This window comes from Paroedura picta, chromosome 5, assembly GCF_049243985.1.
Source record: "Paroedura picta isolate Pp20150507F chromosome 5, Ppicta_v3.0, whole genome shotgun sequence".
Taxonomy (NCBI): domain Eukaryota; kingdom Metazoa; phylum Chordata; class Lepidosauria; order Squamata; family Gekkonidae; genus Paroedura; species Paroedura picta.
The window spans coordinates 62,830,012-62,850,480 of NC_135373.1; the positions used below are offsets into that span (position 1 = coordinate 62,830,012).

The 20,469-nt window shown below is 37.2% G+C and overlaps 1 protein-coding gene across 7 annotated transcripts in view; it reads right to left on the minus strand.

Moving 5' to 3' along the window:
* Nucleotides 1-20,469, minus strand: part of BRD1 (bromodomain containing 1) — a 45,017-nt gene that overhangs the window by 16,190 nt on the left and 8,358 nt on the right. For 4 of the 7 annotated variants that reach the window (XM_077338259.1, XM_077338257.1, XM_077338260.1 and 1 more), the window contains exons 2-8: nt 17,163-18,540; nt 13,459-13,615; nt 13,199-13,330; nt 11,988-12,116; nt 10,550-10,862; nt 8,517-8,777; nt 5,669-6,157 (exon numbers count right to left, since the gene is read on the minus strand). In XM_077338259.1, the coding sequence (XP_077194374.1) occupies nt 5,669-6,157; nt 8,517-8,777; nt 10,550-10,862; nt 11,988-12,116; nt 13,199-13,330; nt 13,459-13,615; nt 17,163-18,526 (2,845 nt within the window). In that variant the 5' untranslated portion in view covers nt 18,527-18,540. Of the gene's footprint in view, nt 1-714; nt 959-5,668; nt 6,158-8,516; nt 8,778-10,549; nt 10,863-11,987; nt 12,117-13,198; nt 13,331-13,458; nt 13,616-17,162; nt 18,541-20,469 lie in introns of those variants that run through there. The other 3 variants (XM_077338261.1, XM_077338262.1, XM_077338263.1) reach the window with 2 other exon arrangements.

Here is a 20,469-nt window from a genome sequence, read left to right on the forward strand (position 1 = left end):
GAATTGCGGTGGGGTGGGAGAAGACAATATACCCCTAACAAGTAAAATTGAAGAGTGCATTTTCAGAGTTTAAATATGTACACAAATAAAGAAATGTATATAAGTAATACAGATCATGTCTCCTAACTATGACTTGATACTGATCTCTCTGTATGAACTGTAGTGATCCAAAACTTAATGCAGAATGCAGAAAGCAAGCAAGAAATCTTGAAAGAGGAGAAGGGAGAAAAGTGAAGACGATCTCTAAAAGTGTAAAAATACAAATGTTGCATTTAGGAATTTGATTTGCCTTCTTAAGAGGCTCAGATCTTGTCTGAATAATTCCTTTTCTGCACTGTTGAGTGCACATACAGCAAACAAGTATGTTCATCAAGTAAAAGGAGGCACTCCCAAAAAGCCAGTTTCTGCCATTCAGCACTTGTACAAAAATTGAAATTTTAGTAACTACTATATTCCTCATAGATGCTCATATTTTATGAAACCAAAAGCTGGGGGAAAGTAGTTACTATAATTGATGCACAAGTTAAGGGAATCTAAATCCTGGCCAAGAAATCTCATTTACAGAGGAATGGAGACTGGGAAAGAAACATTCTTAACCAGTCAACCCACAAGGAGTATTTTCTGAGGTAAGAATCCTGGGGATTGGTAAAATTGCGACAAATTATGTCACATAGATTGTAACATACAACTTTATAACTTACGGAGATAGGGAAATATACTGAATGAAGAGCATAGGTTCATATATATCAAAGACTTCCTCCAACAGTGTTCAAGATATTGATTTTGTTTTAAGGATGGCTGGTGTCTCCAACATGATCCAAAATAATTACTTGAAATGTAATTGTCTTTCTGCGTTCCAAAATGATCATTACATTGAATTCCAGTCCGTGTTCAGGATAATAGAAAATAATTAGGATCCAAATAGATAAATACTCAGCATATTAGTTAATATGAGAACCTGGAAGACAGTGAAAAAGCCATTTAGTCTCACTGAAAGGAAAAGTGCTGTAAATAAATAAGCCATCCTCCCAGTAGTATCCAGAGCAAGATTAGCAAAAGCGAAGCAAACCTTCCACATATCCTACTACTTAACATAAAATTTGCAAGTGAGACTGAAACAGTCTTCACTTTGAATCGGCTGCTCATTATTGAAAGCATTAGCAGCAGAGCAATCAGGAGCCATTAGTCACAAGAGATACCAAGAACACGGACTTCTTACTTTGCAAAAATTCCTTCCAATGAGAGTAAAATGACTAACTTAATCTATTCTGTAAATTTCTAAAAGCTGGCTATGCTCTTAATTCCTCCTTATGGAAATTAGCCTGGATAACTCTGAAGATGCCTCAACACCACAAAAAAGATACTTGCAAAGAAAGCAGTTCACACTTGTCGTTTTGTAATGAGTGTTGTGGATGAACAGAATCATGTGCTCAGGAGACTTGCAGGGCACTACTGAACACCTAAGAAACAAGTTTAACTTTCAACACATAGAAATAAAAAGAAAACATCATTATTACCGTATTTGCCGGCGTATACTGTATACTGGGCGTACAAGACGACCCCCCAACATTTCCACTCAAAATATAGAGTTTGTTACATTACATTACAGTACAGTACTATGGGCCACTATGTCTATCCCAACTGAAGTGCACCTGGCGTATAGGACGACCCCCCCACTTGGAGGCATATTTTTCAGGGGGAAAAAGTAGTCTTATACGCCAGCAAATACTGTAAATAGACTTTGATTTAATTGATATTTTTAAATGGAGGAGTTTGTTCACATTTCAGATCTGGATTTTTAAGACTGACTTTTTATTTTGTTTTTTAAGTGTTTGAATAAGAGAAAATTTAGAATGAGCTACTGTTGCTGAAAATTTTTAGAATCTATGCACTGGATATCAGCCTAGTGTTACTGTGCCATGAAAATAAAGATTAAACATACTCAGTCAATTACATTTCCTAGTTATTATCAACTGTGCCAAGGGAAAGAAAGTGTTTCAAGTTATATACTGCAGAAACCTACAGAAGCAAATTTGTTTTTTTTCATGGAGATGTATTAACAGAATGGATTCATTTTTCTTTCCTTACACTTTTTACTGAAATACTGCAAAATGTGGCACTTTCAATCTTTCTCCTAACATTTTCCAGTTTAGTGGACAGCCTATAATTTTTATATAGTCAATCTTATACTGATGACAGCAAAGCTATAATTCTAATTAACACAATAACATGTTTTCTACAAACAGATAACAAAATGTTGCATGAATACTAACGAAACAAAAAGAGCAAAATGTGTCCTAGATTTTTTTAAATCATCAGTGACTAGGGAAGGGTATGAACCTGGAAAATGAGGTTCAAGGTCTGCTTGCAAACCAAACCAAATAATGGTTTGTGAAGCCCCGCAAACCCCACTGAAAAGGACTGTAGTTTACAGAAAGCTTGAATGTTTAAATGGAATACACAAGACATTCTGTAATAGCTGAGTGGTGGGGAGAACCTCCCTGCCAATCAGCTGCTTCTGTGGCTTTCATGAGGGGAGGAAAGCAGGTGTTCAAGGGGACTCAGAATCTCTTTAAATCCCCTGCTTTCTGCTCTATCCAAAAACTACCATGAACCACTATGAACTGCTTTAAAAGTTCATCAAAGTTCATGACAGTAGACCCAATTTGTGATGAATCTTGCTTCAAGGTTCAGCTCATGCCCACCCATCAATGACAAGGATCACTAATATTCACAATAAATTTCAGAACATTTAATTGAAGAAGTCTGTAGACATGTTGAAATCTCTTCACCATATGCAACCAAATGAAAGTAAAGACTGAAAGACTGGTACCTAAAAACAAAATAAGGCAACTGAGCAAGATGTCTAGGGCTTTGAAAAAAGCAAACTAAGGAGGAAAATATTTAGTTCCTGACTGAAATGACTTTTACACAAGATTATATGGAGTTCTTTATGATGTTTCTAGATATAAAATATGAATACACATAAATGTTCTGAACTAGAGGCAAATACCATTGCTACAACTTTTTAACTCCTTTGTTACTGATATAAAAAACAACAAAACCCTATATTCTAGACTGGGGCTATAGCCTATGTTGTTTTTTATATCCTATAACATTTAAAAATTTGTAACATCAATTTATGTTAGAAATATAGGACCGAAAGGATTTGCTCTTGCTGAATTTATCATTATTCCGTCTTTCACTGTACAGCCACTGTTCAGTAGACAGATTCTAATTTTGCAGCAATCCTAGTATAAGAGCTGCGGCTGAAAGTGAGAAGTATGAGAAGATGCAGGAAAGCTATGATGATAGGGTTCTTTGAAGAATTTCTTTTAAATGTGGGTTTAATTTGTAAAATATAAATTTTGAAAGGATATAATCAGCCAGTAGCTATTTTCCATCAAAACAACCCCAAAAATATATTTCAGTTATTTAGTACAATAAACTGCCAGGTGAATTTTATTTAAATTCTTTGCACACTCCATATATGCATTAATTACAGAAGTACTGCAATTATTTGGACCAATGTTATGAAGTGCAATAATACACAACATGTGTACTCTTAGAAATATACTATGCAAGTTTTTTAGCTTTGTGACTCAAGATAGCACCTCCAATAACATGAGTTACAAGAGAGCAAAGAAATTTTCTAATATGCGATACATTTTCAGTGACCCTATTCATAGGCAGGGCACCAGATGCTGCAAATGAACAGTCATTGCTGCTAAATATACAGATCGCAGCCCAATCAACCTAAGAATTTACATTCAGGTAGAGAAAAAAATGTGGATACAAAACCAGAGAGGGTAAATGACAGCACTCAAGTAGATCTCTGATTAAAGCTCATGCGATACAACACCCCGTTTCCAGCTGATGCTGATCACCAAGCCCCATGTAAAATCAGATCTAAAACTGCACTGGACCCAGTTGAAAGTATGAGTGTGCCTAAACATTCCCTACTTGAACATTTTGATTTTACCTGGATATACACTGTGCAAATTAGTTTTTAATACAAATGGAAGAGATGTGTATAAACCACCTGTTAGATGTGGTCTTATTTTTATTCACTAGTCTTTTTATAGTCCTAACTAGTTTCAAAGCCCCTTTATAAAAAGGGGTTTTGAAAGGGGGGTTGCCTTGTGCGGCGGTCTGACGCTGCGCGAGGCGCTTCGCGCCTCCCGCAGTGTCAGACCGGCAAGGAGGGAATCCCCAGCAGCCGCGCTTCGCGCGACTGCTGGGGGTTCCCTCGGGCGGCGGTCTGACGCTGCGCGAGGCGCTTTGCGCCTCCCGCAGCGTCAGACCGGGAGCAACTGCGAGCCGCACTGCGCACGGCTCGCAGTTGCTCGGCCTGGGAATCGGAGGGACCAATCGGCAGGCGCGAAGCGCGTGCCGATTGGTCCCTCCGATTGTCTGTTGTGAGGAAGGGTCCAACCCGGACCCTTCCTCATCACAGACAAAGCCCACCTCTAGGGGGCTTAACGAATTATACAGTCCGTGGCGCCCGTGGCGCCACGGGCTGTTTAAAGATGGGCGTTAACAGTGGATTTGGAACAAGGATGTCTGAAGATAAATTCACCAACTGTAAGCAGTCAATTAAAATGATAAACAGCACCCGTTACAATGATAAACATCTAGACCACCTGGCAATAATGTTGATCAAGATATATTGACAAGCAAGTATAAAGTGATGATAATACACCATTGACTATATTTTGTATTTCAAGAATGAATTTTATATAATTTGGTAACTTCACAACATGTAAACTTTGTTCTGCAAATATGTACTTATACAATTAGGTCAAATTAAAGTGCATGCATTTTTCCTTTTTAGAAACGAATAGTTCGTTTATCACATGAAAGTATCGACAACAACCTAGACAAGTTGTAGTCAGCACTGCCACACATTTCCAGCCTCCAGGAAATCCCCACATCCATTCCGTCATCTATACAAATGCCCATTTAAATGGACTTTTCTTCTTGAAATCAGCAGGGAAACCCTTGAGCATGCAGGAGTTGATATGCACATCTAGACCACCTGGCAATAATGTTGATCAAGATATATTTAGACAAAGTAAAGTCAAACAGCTGGTTTTACACATGAATCAAAATTCTAGAGGTTTTCTCAGTTCTTCTCCCCTCCCAGATTAACAGCATAAATAAACAGATTTTTTTGTATGCTATAACATAAACGTTAGTCTACAGATGCCCTTCCTCCTCTGTGGCTGTTGCCAGAAATGGTACAACCAAAAAGTATCAGCTGGGAAGCTATATCTTAGAAAGTCAATCACCTAAACTGCCTTCTGAAAGATCATTAAATTATTACTTTACTTATGATAAAAGACAACGCACACAATATGCAAGATGACATCTGGACAGTAGACATTCAAAATTACTAGTAGGGAAAAACAGAAGAAATGCCTATGTTGTCATACAGTTTGAAAGGGAGCAGACATAGCAGCATTGCACACACAAGCCACTTTTCCTTTCACACCTTCCAATACTAAGTCAGACAACATGGATAAAACAAATTCACTAGCAATACATGATATCAAGCTGTCAAACATAATGTTCTAGATTTATTTAATCAGTTTAATTAATATATATCTGCATACTAAATGTGTCATTTATCCATGTTGTCTTTGAAAAGAAATATGAAAACATTTACCTGTATCCAAACGCTTTACAGGGGACTCATCATCCACCTCAGAATCTCCACATGCACTCCTAGATCTTTTTCTCGGCTGCAGTAGTGTCTCCAACCTTGGAAGGACTACAGACAAAAAGGTTTTGGTCCCTAGCTGTGGAGAAGTTGGCTGGGTTTCAGTGTTCTTTGCAGACTTTTGGGGGCTTACACTTTTCGATTTGCAGAAGAGAACAGATGTACGTCTGTTTACATCAGTTGATGACTCAGCTACAGCAGAAACGGTCGAATCACTGAGATTATTGTCAAGTAAGTGTTCTGGAGTGTGTCCGTTTATTTCTTTTTGAATGGAAGTACTATACAATTCATTGTCAAATTTTACTCTTTTGTAAAGCTTATTCTGCTCTGGATTGAGTTCTACTGGTTTGAGGGTTGGTGGCTCTGAATTAGTCTCCGAGTTTGAAGGAAGAGGTAATGCATCTGATGGTTCAAGTTTAGGGGGAGATTTATCTCCTGAAAAAATTAATAAAGTTGGAGTTTTGAAAACTGATAGTTATAAGAGCTACTACATAAAAGTATCAAATATGTAGCCCACAATAAGTATTGTTGTTTGATACAGAATATACCACCTTACATATAGAGACTTTTATACAAATCTGTCCTAGTTAATGCCTGGATTTACATGGGGAATACAATGGGCATGAAAAAGGTCAGCTAAAGTCCTCAACACATTCATTCCACAGTAAGTCACTCTAGAATGAAAGGACTTACACTTGTATTGTGGACAGTGAAGAGTTAAGTCAACAATTTAAGCCCCTAAAATTACTTTTCACATTACATTACATTGTATTTCATAATTTGACATTTATTAAAGCACTTACTGTTCAGTAAGATGCATAGCCATACAATTTACTCTTTTAACTGTTTCTGCTAGATTATTTTTACATTTGTATTCCTAAACTACAACAATTAATAGGGACCTATAAACTTTCCTAAATTAATATATTTATAGATACTGCAGAGCATCTTTATAGTTATAGCTACCATTTTTAGTTCAGAAAAAAAAATCCATAAGCTTGTTTCAGACATAGCAGCAAACCACTGCTACCTAAAAAAGCCTGGAAGGAATTTCAAGCTCATTTCAGCACAAGCTTTGCCCTTCTCCCACACTATGTGATTTGCCAAAAATATACTAGTTACTTCCATTTCCAGGCTATACTACTATCCTAACTGGAAAACTCTGGCCAGCACTAGCCCTGCTTATGTAAGGGAGAGAGAATAAGGAATACATGAATGAAGTTGAAGTTCCCTCCAGATTTGTTTGAACAGCAAGAATGTATGGTTCACAGTTACAGCTGAACTGAGACTTACTGTCGGCAACTGATACTTAGCAGAAAATTTTACAGGTATTATTTGGAAGAATATCTGGAAGAAAACCCACTGCTCTACAGGTCCCACTTTTCCACTTTCTCCATACTATTTCAATGCCAGTTGAGACATTCACAGCAATTCCATGCTAGTATGAATGCCTGCTGTTTGATTTTTTTAAAACACAATACCATAATGTCCTTACTCAAGATCAAATATTCATGAATGACACAAACTGAGAAGGGCAACAGAACATCTACTTCTTTAAGAGTTTTCTGCCAACACCTTCAATTACTATTGGGTGCTTTTCTAAGTCACTTCCCCAACCAGCCTTGAAAATAGCTTGCATTGCCTGAGGGTGCTCCTCTTAAACATTAGTGTCATACCACACTAAAAAGTGAGGTGTTTTGTGTAAAAATATGTAAAAGAAATTAACAAAGACAAATTATTCATACAATTTCAATTTTCTTTTGCAAAGGTTTACTTTTTAAAACATCACTGACAAAAATTGTTTTTTTAAAAAGCAGGGTTTTTGTAAATTATTATTTTGAAATGGGGATTCCATGTATAATATCTGATTGGATATATGTTTCCAAATAAAGAGAAAGATATCAGAACACAGAAGATTGGAGTTAACAGATGTACTAAGTTCATACAAATCAAGATCTCCATGATCTCCAGGGCTATATGGCTAGCTGGCTTGCCCTTACATTAAATGAGCAATTATGCTAAAGGAATGTCAGGAGCAGTTCCCAGTGTGCAAAAGGGAGAAGCTACTGGTTAAAAAAAAAGATAGCAGTTCTGCATATACGTCCTATGCAGGATGACAGTTGGAGAATAACTGAAAGCAACACTGTGCTATGTAGTCATGTGAATTTATTCTCATATCCCTGTTTACCTACTGCTTCCATTCATATGTACCTCTTTCAGCTTGGGGTTATTTACAGTTGAGAGTGAGTGTACACGCATGCACACAAATGTGTGTATGCACAAACAAGTTAACAGACAACAAAATGCTTGCTGACAGGTTAAGGTACCATTTTCTTTTTGTTTATTCAGGATATCCCTACTTCTTTCATTACCATAAAGTAAGAAATTTGAGTTCTTATTCAAAGCGAAATAATTTGGAGCTTCACCACTAGCCTCAAACAGGTAGAAATTCAGCACAGCTCTATACAATGTGTTATTTTCCAAAGCTCACCATCTCTGCAGTACACAGCCAGAGTGCAATTTGATCCTCAGAATGCTTACTCCGAGTCAAGTCTGACTGTGTTCAACTGGATTACTTCCAAACAAATGTACACAGATTCCTTGCAATTCAAGCAATGTGATTTTAAGAATGTTTTTAAAAGAAACTAAGTAGTTCTAGTATTGCAATTAGATATTACACAACTGTTTAAAACTATAAGAATTCCAAATAATAAAAAGCATCCCCAACCCCCAAAGAATCCTTGACTGTGCTGTTATCTACTTTTAGTCATATTTGTATAACCAGCCTTCTTACCTTCTTCTTCACCTTCTTGTTCTAATACTGTATTTTCTTCTTCAAAACTTCCAATACCTGATTCAGTCTGAGGGGGCTGATGATGTTGTTGACTTATCTTGCAGCGGATCATATTAATCTCCTTCTTTAAGAGCTTTGCTCGCTTGCTCCTAGAACCGCTGGATTTCATTGCACACGTAAGATCAAGTTTGTCTAACAATTCTTTCAGCTGTTCTTCCAAAGACATGTGTGCTCTGTTAGCAGGATTCAGTAATTTATCCACTAAAGTTAAAACACAAGCATTTCAAAAAATGCTTTTCACAGTACTTAAAATACAGCAAAAACACAGCTTAAAAACAGCACAAGGATACTGTACTAGGAATATCCAAGTTGCAGAATTCTATCTTGTCACTGCAAGCAATATAGTCAGGCCAACTCTAAGTGTACTTCAATAATTGTTATTATGTTTATGTGCTTCTCAAGATTGTAACAGTCAAAAGTTGTTTTTGTTTTAGGTTATAAATTCTTTAGGAAACTCAATGTTATGTATTTCGGTATTTCCACTGTGTAGGACTTACTGGCAATGGTATTTGTAATGATGTCTATACTCATTGGATGTTGTCTTATCATTAAAATCTGACAAAGAATGGAGTTCAAAACACTACAATCTGGATAACTTGTCAGAATTTGGAGAATTGGGAATAAACCAAGTGAGAACTGAACCTACTTCAGCCTTTGAGCTTTCATCAAAAGCATCAGTTGTATTACACTGGCTATATACAAAGATTGGTTATTCTTTGGTTGGTATTTTGTAATATTTATATATATCCTCTTCTTTTTGGGTGTGTCTCATGATTTTATGACGTCTTACTTTATAGCCAAATAAAAAATAAAGCATATTTTGCTTACAAAAAAATAAAGTATATACCAGCTAACTTCCAATGTTTTTATTTTCTGTAAGCAAAATTCACCCTATTCCTTTTAACTGCATTGCTTCCATGACCATTATCTTCTAAATGCCCTTTTACTTTAACATCCTTCCTGACAGTTCCTTGATAATGAATGTGTTTGACTTCCTAACTATGGATTATACTAAAAGATGGTAGCCCAAAGGTATAGTTTTAAGCCTTGCCCTTTCTTGGAATCTCATGAGCAGATCTTTAGAGAAACTGCAGAAGCAAATTTTCCAAAACATCAGTACTGTTCATTTAAGTAAAGCAAACATTAGTCTTGCTATGAATACATGTCCTTTTAATAGAAGCAAGGGAGGTACCTGAGTTTAGGAAGGGTTTAATGTACCCACCCCAACTGGAAAAAAACCTATTGTACGCATAGCTCAAATCTTATTTAATTTAATTATACCCCATCTATCTCCCAATGGGACCTCAAAGCAGCTTACACCAGTCTCTTTTCCTCCATATTATCCTCACAACAACCCTATGAAGTAGGTTAAGCTGAGAAAATGTGATTGGCCCAAGGTCACTCAGTGAGCTTTCATGGCATGAGTGGGGATTTGAACCTGAGTCTTCCAGATACTTCTCTGACACTCTTAGCCACCACACCACAGTTGCTCTCATTCTGATTCCCCACTCCGAACCCCCACCCCAAACAAACAGAATAAGTGGGAAGTTGCAGCATGTGCACTGATTTCAAAGCATTAAACTCTCCATAAACAATGAGAGCACAGTATTGAGTTCAATCAACCTCTAGAAGAGTTGCACAAAATAATGGGACAAATCTATCAACACTAGCCTTTAGTGGTGTCATATTTCTCACTCTTTCTACTGCAAATGGAATACCAATGCCTACAAGGTAAAACTGAGGGGAGGCTTTACATAGACCAGTGCTCTCCCCTATAAAGCAATTTACACAGTCAGTCTTCTTGAACTCTCTTACCACAATTTCAAATACAAACTATGACACATGGGAGGGTACTACTGTACAGTGGAAAACATATACAACCTTTGCAACATGCTCACTTAATGATGCACATGGGTCTTGCAAATAACAATTTTGAAAATCTGCCTAGTTATCCAACCATTTAGTGTCCTTACCATCTTCCCATGAGAAAGGTGGAGGAGATTCAAGTTTAGGCCGTTCAGGTAAGTGCATTCCAGTTTCATTATTATAGCCAATTGCCTCAGCATCTCGTCTAGCTTGCCTCAGAACAACACCTCCTTGATCTCTTAACCGCACAGCAGCTCTATAGAATATTGTGTCTTTTGCATTGTATTTCATACAGTTATCAATAATCAGGTTGAAGTCCTCTTCAAACTCAATAAGATTTTTATACCCTTGATCATCTAACCGTTTTCTCATGGTGGAGAAATCCATTGGATGTTTAATATGATCCAAATAATCTGGAACCTAAAGTGCAATTTTGAAAAAAGAAAAGACATGAAGACTTCATTTTTCTCTTTATGACTTAATACAGCACAAATGAAAGATTCCGTCTTACAAAAATGACAATGAATGTGAATTATTTTTGGAAATTTACAGTTGTTTGCTTTCTCTACAGAAAAATAGATCTGTGTATTAATTACTCGAATGAAAATATTTAATTTAGTGTCTCTTGTCAACCTGGACGGAATCTGCACGGAGCTTTTATTCCAATCCCAGTTCGATTCAGTCCCTGCCGTCTCCACTGAATGTGATTTCCATTTTGATTTTGCCTGATTTAAATTTTCCCTCTGCAATAAGCATGATTGATCTGGAGTGACCCTAACTTTCCCCCGCAATATCCTAGAGTGGATATAACTTTCAAGATTTGAAAAATGGGCATGAGAAAGCATGCAGATCTCTGCCTGTTCCAAACTTGCTGCTGAGCCTCTGTGGTAGAGAAGCCATTTAAGCTTGCCTTAAAGGGGAAACCCTAACTTCTCTTGGCAGAAGTTCCAGAAGCCCTAACTTCTTTCTGCAGATATATGCCTTTTGTTTTTTTTTCTCCCTCCTCTGCTGTCTCCAATCCTCTCCCCACCCCCTTCAAAAAAAAAGGCTCCTGCTGTGCTTGCCCCCCCCCCTTCTGAGCTTCCCTAACTACATGCAGAACACTTTTCTGTTTCAGTGGCAGGGGGGGAGTATAGAGGAAGACTCGAGTTCAAATTGATCTGGATTCAAGCAGGATCCACAATGGAATAAACAAAGTAAGTGCAGATTCAGCCCTGGAGCTTTGCTTTCCAAACTTTACTACCCTCCCTTCTATTTTAAAGCTCTCTGAAATGGACGAAAGAACACTACCAGAAAAAAAAATCTGAAAGTATATTTTCATTGAGTTCTCTAAATATTAGGAGCTGGGTTAGGGTTTGGGTTTTTTAAATGATGTGTGAGGGTGAGGGGATAGGAGAATGGAAAAAGTTATTCCATTTTAAACACAGACTTTTGCTTATATGTTTTTGTATCTAAGTGTTAGTTTCTCAAAACAAGAAAACTAAAAGCTATACTGCAAAATGCTAGTAAACTATATATTTTGTATCAGGAAAAGTAATATTTCACCTCTTTAAGATTAACTGGTTGGGCAAAAATACGAGCAGAATCTTTTTCCTGTAGCTGATCCAGTACGGTACGCAATAGTACAGTAAAAGGAGTTAATTGAAGCTCCATTGCAACCTGTTCCACTTTGATCTACACAACAAAAACAGAAGGGGGGCAAAAGTTAAAAAATACTAAAAAATACAAAAACAAGCATTTAACATGCCAGCCATAAAAATAGATTCCACAAACAATTTTAATCAGAAGTAATTTCCACTTTCAAGTGTGCATACGAGCAAAACTGTAACATTATAATACCACAGTAACACAGGCAGCAAGACAGAACACATAATACATCACAATGACCAGGATAAATTTTCAAAAAATTGAGAGAATTAGCATATTTCATCACACAAATGTCTCCCCCATATAATCTTTAGTGGCCTGAAGTCAATAAAATGTAGGTTAGCATTACTTAATTATAAAAAGACAAATGGTCATACTCTAGAACTCTCAATTAATGATTCATTATGTGCACAAGAACCTTAAAGACAATAAAAAATATGTGGCAGAGTATGAGTTTCAATGAGTCACTGATCACTTCTTAAGATACCAAAGCTCATACTGGCACAATTTTTGCTAGTTTTTAGGATGCTAATGGACTCTTGCTCTTTTCTACTGCTACAAACACAACTACCCATCTTGATCTATATGCACAAAAATTTTAAGATAATTTAAGTTTGGATGGCAAGTACAAATTTAAATGGGACTAGTGAGCACATTAATTATAGGGCTTAATTGTTGCAGGACAGGACCACACACACCCTTGTCTCAGTTCCCCTCCTACCCTCATGTCAACTATAGCTGAGACTCAGTATTTAAACCAATTACAAACTGGTGCCAATGCAATGCTTAACCAAGGCTAAAATAAGGAGCAAGAGATCTTTCACAGAGATGACAGATGTTCCTTGACTCAAATGCTGTACCCCTCTACTGAACTCTGGATGGTACCTAAAAGACCTACAGCGCCTCTTTAAAATTTTAGTCAGCAAATGATTTCTCCTACCACAGCTGCTTCAGTAATTTTCATGGAACTGTTTCCACCCTGTTTTCCCAGATTTGATACAACAGAAGCCTTAAAACATTCAACAGCAGAATTAAGAAAGTGCTCTCTATTTTGCCTCTGGCTATTGATGTAACAACTTTAAATTCCTAATAAAAAGTCATTTACGTACTTGCTCTCTTTTTAATTTTTCACGCTTTCGTATAAGTTCTATCAACAATCGTGCTCGTTCAAGATCATGGCGTAGCCTTTGCCAGTATTTCAACTTCTCCTTTAAAGCTTGTGTTTCTTCATCATCTTCTCTCTTTAAAATAAAAAGAAAAAAATAGTATAAGTATAAAAACAGTATAAGTGCTACAGTACTGTATATCAAAAGCCAGTGGGTCAGATTTCATATTCAATAGCTTAAACTATGCTTCAGAACATACATACCTGTTGTGTGTTTCTTTGTGACTGCAAACTAGATTGTAGTCTTCTTAATAAAGGAACACCGTTTCTAGACAGCCTTTTTAATAACCAGTAACTATGAACCCTTTCAACAAATTGCTTCTTCCGTTGAATGGCAACCTGATTCATAATTTTATTTAATCTAAAACATGAAGAAAATGAAAGATTATTGTCAGTATTTAATTTTAGGTTGAACATAAAAAAATATTTTTTCTTGTTCTAAGAGAGATTTTGGACTATAATAATATGGACTACTTTAAATATCAAAGTTCTTACAGATCTTGGCTGTTACTCTTTTCAATGCCAAACTCTCATCCTGTATCATAAACTGTTTCTGAACTTTCTCTTAAGAATTCGGGGGGGGGGGATAAATCCAAATCTCTTAGGTATACGGAACTAGTTGTATAGTTCTTTTGATTCAGGGTGCTATGAACAACTGGGCAGACCACCAACAACAAAAAGCCCACAAAGAGAAATCTGATTTCATAGTTACACTGTGACTTATCAGAAATAGCCCAAAATAAAGGATTAGATTGAAAGACCCCTTTCTCTAAGTGAGATGCCTGCTGACAAAGTGATCCCCCCCCCAATGGATGAAGATTGTTGTTTAGCAGAAGAACTATTGGCCCCCAAGCCAGAAGGAGACGGAGACTGGAAAGAGCAGTCATGTAGAAAATATCTTTAAGTGTAAGGATGTGTCACTGACAACCAAGGTCAAGATAATTCATATTGTAGTATTCTATATTACTATGTAAAGGTAAAGGTATCCCCCGTGCAAGCATCAAGTCATGCCTGACCCTTGGGGTGACGCCCTCTAGCGTTTTCTTGGCAGACTCAATACAGGGTGGTTTGCCATTCCCTTCCTCAGTCATTACCGTTTACCACCCCCCACCCCAGCAAGCTGGGTACTCATTTTACCGACCTCGGTAAAGATGGAAGGCTGAGTCAACCTTGAACTGGCTGCTGGGATCGAACTCCCAGCCTCATGCTCAGAGCTTCAGACAGCATGTTGGTTGACTTACCACCCTGCACCACAAGAGATTCTTTTGATTACTATGTAGGGGCGTGAAAATTGGACAATGAAGAAAGCTGACAAGAAGAAGGTTGATTACTTTGAAATGTAGTGTTGGATGACAGTTTTACAGCCATCATGGACAGGTACAATGCCAAAAATACAACTAAGTAAATCAAATATCCTAGATGCTTTAGGCTGATCCTGCATCAAGCAGGAGTTTAACTAGCTGGCCTGTATGGCCCCTTCCAACTCTATGATTCAAATCAAGCTTGAACTCTCTATAGATGACTAAACTGAGGTTAATATACTTTGATCTCATTTGAGAAGAGTAACTGGGAAAATGCCAGGAAAAGCTGGAAGATGGACTGATTCAATAAAGCCAGAACTGGCTTGATATATATACATATACATATACATATACATATACATATACATATACATATACATATACATATACATATACATATACATATACATATATATATATATATCAATGTACACATTATATGTACACATTTTGCTGTTAAGTTTGCTGTTAAGTTACACTAGCTGACCCACTAATACTCTGATTTTAGAAAAAGATCAGACTCCTTTCCAGTTTGCACAAGAATCCCTGTTCTGTGACCTGTTCACCTAGATATAATTCTTCACTACTACAGGCATCCAAGAAACAGGCTAGAAGTCTGAAGAAGCATTAATCCTCTCCTATCTTTGCTTCCATCATGGCACATACACAAAAATAAAAGGATTCCACTGGAGATGGTGGGAAACGAAGGTTCCTGGGCCAGACAACTAAATATTTCAGGGTGTTTTTTGGGGGAAGGAGGGATTATTAGCTGAGTAAAGCAATAGTATTCAGCCTCGACGCCACAGTTTTCAAAAACACACCTAACAGTGCAATCATATGCAGAGTTGTTCTAGTATAAGCCGACTAAAATCAATGAGCTAAAGACATGACTGCACTCTTAGTATTTATTAAGTCAAGCACCTTCATTATTAATTCTATACAAAGAGATTAACACAGCAAGTAGGCTCTCAAGGTCTGCACACAGCATTGAGCAATCACCAGACTCTTCTTGCTACCCATTTATACTGCAGCACTACATAACTACAAAAGCTGTTCTAAAAGATTGGCATACATTGTTTAAAAATTATTCACATACTGAAACTGCAGTATTTTTCCAAAGTTCAGATAAACCAAATATTTAAGACACTCTGAATATTTTAATTATGAGCACAGATTTACATAGGAATCCAAAATATGTTACTCCATAAGATTTGTTACTTAATAAGTGGGCTTAAGATTGGAGTCTTAGTAGTAGACTCCCAACATTTGAATGTTACTGGTTTTGTTTAGCCTCTTCAATACAGGACAGGAAGAACTCTAGGCCAAAAATATATTATCTCAGAATCTAGACATAAAGAAATGGGCACTATACTTTTCTTAGCCTTTTTCATTATATTTCGAAGAGCACTGCAATATGACACAATATTACATTCCTGAAGATGGCACTGCTGGATAGAGGAAAAAAACTTTTAAAATGATCCAGAAATCTCATTTACAGAAAATGCTCTAAAGCAGAAAACAATAAATAATTATAGCACAATCTGAAAGTTATATTTAGCAGTCAATTGCCACAATATATAGACCTGCTCATCATGCATTCTAAAATGGGTTGTGCATGTGTGTATATGAGTGTTGGGGATAAACCTTGTCACTTATTATTACGAGTTTGGGTACATCCTCATCCCATCAAGGCTATTTTATTGGTAGCTATCATGTCAAACAGCAAATCCCAACTGTGCAGCAAACATTACACCGCCACTCAGAAATTTTCAAAGGCATAGCTGAAGCAGTAAACATGGCTTATACACACGTAATATCTACGATGACAATCTATCATACAAGAGCAGTTCTGTATGCAGCAACTCTTTGAGTAAATCCTTCGGAGAGAAGTTCCTGTCTCAAATCTTGGAAAACAACAAGCAGCTTCGGCACATAAGAATTTCTCAATCTTTTTATTAACATTTAGACACCACTAAAAATACATATCCTGTAACAAAACGTACTGCATCTAAAGATCCTTTTCCAATTTATTTGACAATTAAATGTACATTTTAGAAAACCAACTTCCACCTAAAATGAGTATCTGAGAAGAGAAACACTACTAACCAATTAAATCAGGCTTTTTAAAAAGTTCTGGAGGAAAAAGGTTATGTGTAGGGCTTTTGTATTTAATAACAATAAACAGAAGCAGAGATCATATTTATGGGTGCAATTTTAACACCATGTCAGAAGAAGTAATTTTGAAGTAAACTCATCATGGGATACCTAACAGTAATTCAAGTAGCTTCTGCTTTCACAATCTGAATCCTCAATAACACAAGAAATTTGGTGAAAGATGACTATTTCTCACTGGAGATAGTAATAAGGAAAACTTTACCCAATGTGTGGGACCATCAACAGAGACAGTGAAAACTATTCCTTCTTTTTTCTCTAGAGAAATTCATGTATAATATTCTGAAAATATTCTTAACATAATGCATAAAGCAGACCATCAAATAACTGCTTACTCGAAAAGTTCCCATAAGTATATTCAATTTTATTCCATAGGAAATAAGCCGACAAATGACAACAATGTGGCTAATGCATCTTTAATTATTTTTTTCTTACCTCTGAGGAGGGATACATGGAGCAGACACTGCAGGCATAACAGAGCAGGGTTCAGCTGTTGCTTTCTTGGACTTCTTTGCTTTTTTCTTGATTTTTGATGCAGACCTTGTTTTGGCTAAGCCCTCTTTTCTATAGAGACCATTTTTCAGTTCAGCTTCTCCATAAATATTCAGAGGTCTCCGAACAGAACCTGGTGGTGTATGTACATCACAATATGCTGTTTTTTTAACTGAGAAAGTAGTGCCACTGCCTGTCAGTTCTTTCACTGGTTCCATTTTCATATATAACCCAGCTTTTTGAGCACATGTAACATGGAATGCTGTGTAGCAATTTGCTTTGTGGCACTGAATACAGGCACCAACGCCTTTCTGTTTACAGAGGTAGCATGTTAATTTCCATCGTGCAGGGGGAATGTTCCTGACTCCATCTATTGGCTCAATAAAAACTGTATTGGCAAATCCAACTTCTGGAATCCAAAGAGCACACACAACATGTCCCCAGCGATCATCGTCAGTCTTTTTAAAGGCACCTCCTTTGTTTGGGCACAGTACACAATCTACAGGCCGTGAACGGGACTGCAGACACTGTCTGCAAAGCCACTGGCCCTCAGGTATATATGGCACCCCGTAACACTCCTGATGCACTGCTAAATTACACATATCACAAAAAAGAATTACATTGCTATTCTGACACTCTCCATCCATGCAAATACAACAAACTGCATCTTCATCAATTAAAGACTGATGTTCACCCTGTTTTTGTGTCTCGCAGTAAGACTCTTTTTCAAAACGGTCCATAAGAAATTCAAACATATTTTGTGATACAACAGAGACTCCATCACTCTTTCGCTTCTCATTAATTATTTCTAACCATGCATAATCTTCTTCATCCATATCATACTCCACTTCATTATCAAGTTCTTCTGAAGACTTCTCAATGAATTTGTAGTAAGTTGGAGGCCTTCGAGGAGCGGAAGGTGGACTATACTCAACGATATGCACTTTTGGTTCTGGAAGAATACTTGCTGTAGATGGAATGCCATGTGCACTTGGAAGAGCTTCGTTTTTCTTTTTAATTTTGTTGTTTCTATGTCGTTTTGTTCTCAAAAATATTGGTGGTCTCTCACTATTTTCTTTATTACTGTTGCATTCACTCAACTCTTGGGCTGTAAGATCATCCTCTAATATAATCTCCAAGGGTTCAAAGATACTGATTCTATGCAACCGACCTTCAATTTCAATTTCTACCATTCTTTGAGCTTGGGCATAAGTCAAAGTTTCTCTAGTAGGAGAGTGTTTAATACTGCAGGGAGAAGAAGAATGCCGTGCTGAAGGTACTCGATGACATCTTCCTTTCCTCCTCATTTGGTACTGATTATCTAAAATTAGAACAATTTAAAATTAGAACTATGATTGTAAGAAGTTCTCTTTTAAAGTTAGATTGAAAAAAAAACTAGTTTAAAATTCTAATATCTCCCTTACAATCTCCCATTTACTCCTTTACATTCTCCCATTTATTCCTGTTACCATTCATTCTAAATTGCATTTAATGTATTTTAATCAAGCTGCATTTCACCGATCACATTAAGAATTCCACACACCTTTGTAATAAAAAACCCTGTAAGTAATTTTAAAAATACAAAAAGTCCTTGCTTTGCAGTAGAAATATATGCTTTGACACTAAGAAAAAAGTTCTGAAACCAAAGAATGTAAGGTAAAGGTAAAGGTATCCCCTGTGCAAGCACCGAGTCATGTCTGACCCTTGGGGTGACGCCCTCTAGAGTTTTCATGGCAGACTCAATACGGGGTGGTTTGCCAGTGCCTTCCCCAAAAGAATGTAGTAACAGTATTATTGGAAAAAGATCATGCCAAGATCTGAATTATTCAGTAACATAAAGTAACTGAAATTATTCCTGGATTACTTTACAATTTATGACACATTAATTCAACATCACCATTTTTATAGCTAAACATTAGTTTTCTACTTATTCACTACAGATTACATAAATTATACACATTTCCTATAATTAAACAAGAGTAATTGTATCTAAAATGATGTTCTATAGAGAATGGAATAGAGAAATAGGTATCCTATATTTAACTTATTTAACTTATCTTTCTCCTAGTATATGAAACAACAGACAGAAGAAAACTAAACCACAGGAAGCAGTCACTCTCACGCTTTCTTTACAGAATACAACTGAGGCAAGTTATAATTATTGGGTGGAGGGGGTTAAAACTTCAGCTCTGTTTACCCAATAAAATATTTAATGGTGTACTTATAATTAAGTATTTAACCTCACAACTTGTTAATCAGTATTTAAACAACAGTGACAGAATTATGTATGTATTATGTACGTATTCTTATGATAATGAATGACTCACTTAGCATGCTATTTTCTAATTTGTTTCACACCCACTGTTTTTGCAATATATGTTTTGAAACACACCGTGACAAGCAATTAGAATTCCAAGGTTCCATACTTTACGCTTTCACTTTTAGGGAAAGAGAAATTGCCCTTTTTCTTTCCAGCTGGAGGGTATCTTAATTAACAGTGTAGCGTAGTGGTTAAGAACAGCAGGCTCCAATCTGGAGTACCAGGTTTGATTCCCCAGTCCTCTCTATCAGTGGTCCCCAACCTTTTTATCACCGGGGACCACTCAACGCTGGGGACCACTCAACGCCTTTTACTGAGGCGGGGGGGGGGTTAGTTTACTCCTCTACTCTCAACCACTGCCCTAACGCTCTCTGATTGCTATGGTAATGTTTAAACATCCCTTCAAAATAAGATACAGACACGCCATGAAGTGTGTTGTAAAGGGCTGGGGGGGGGGATGAAGTAAAGGGCCGGGGGGGGGGGAGGCGTCCTTCGGGGTCCACCTCCAATTAGTCGAAGGACCACATGTGGTCTGCGGCCCACAGGTTGGGGATCGCTACTCTATATGCAGCAAGCTGGGTGACCTTGAGCTACGAAACGTTTTCTTAGAGCTGCTCTCACAAAGCAGTTCAGTTAGTGCTCTCTCAGCCCCACCTACCTAACAAGGTAATCTCTTGTGGGGAGAGGATGGGAAAGGTGTCCATGAGCCACTTTGAGACTTCTTGAGGTATGAAATGTGGGGTATAAAAACCCTCCTCCTTTTTCAGGGTAAAGGGAATCAGGAACAAACTCTTTAGAGCATCACATCCATGAAAATTATTTTTATACTAGCAAGAAAGATCACTGCAACCAGGAATGCAATGGGTATCCCAGGGGATACCGACAGGCACAGATCTCTCTCTCTCTCTTGCAGCAGGAGCCATAGCAGGT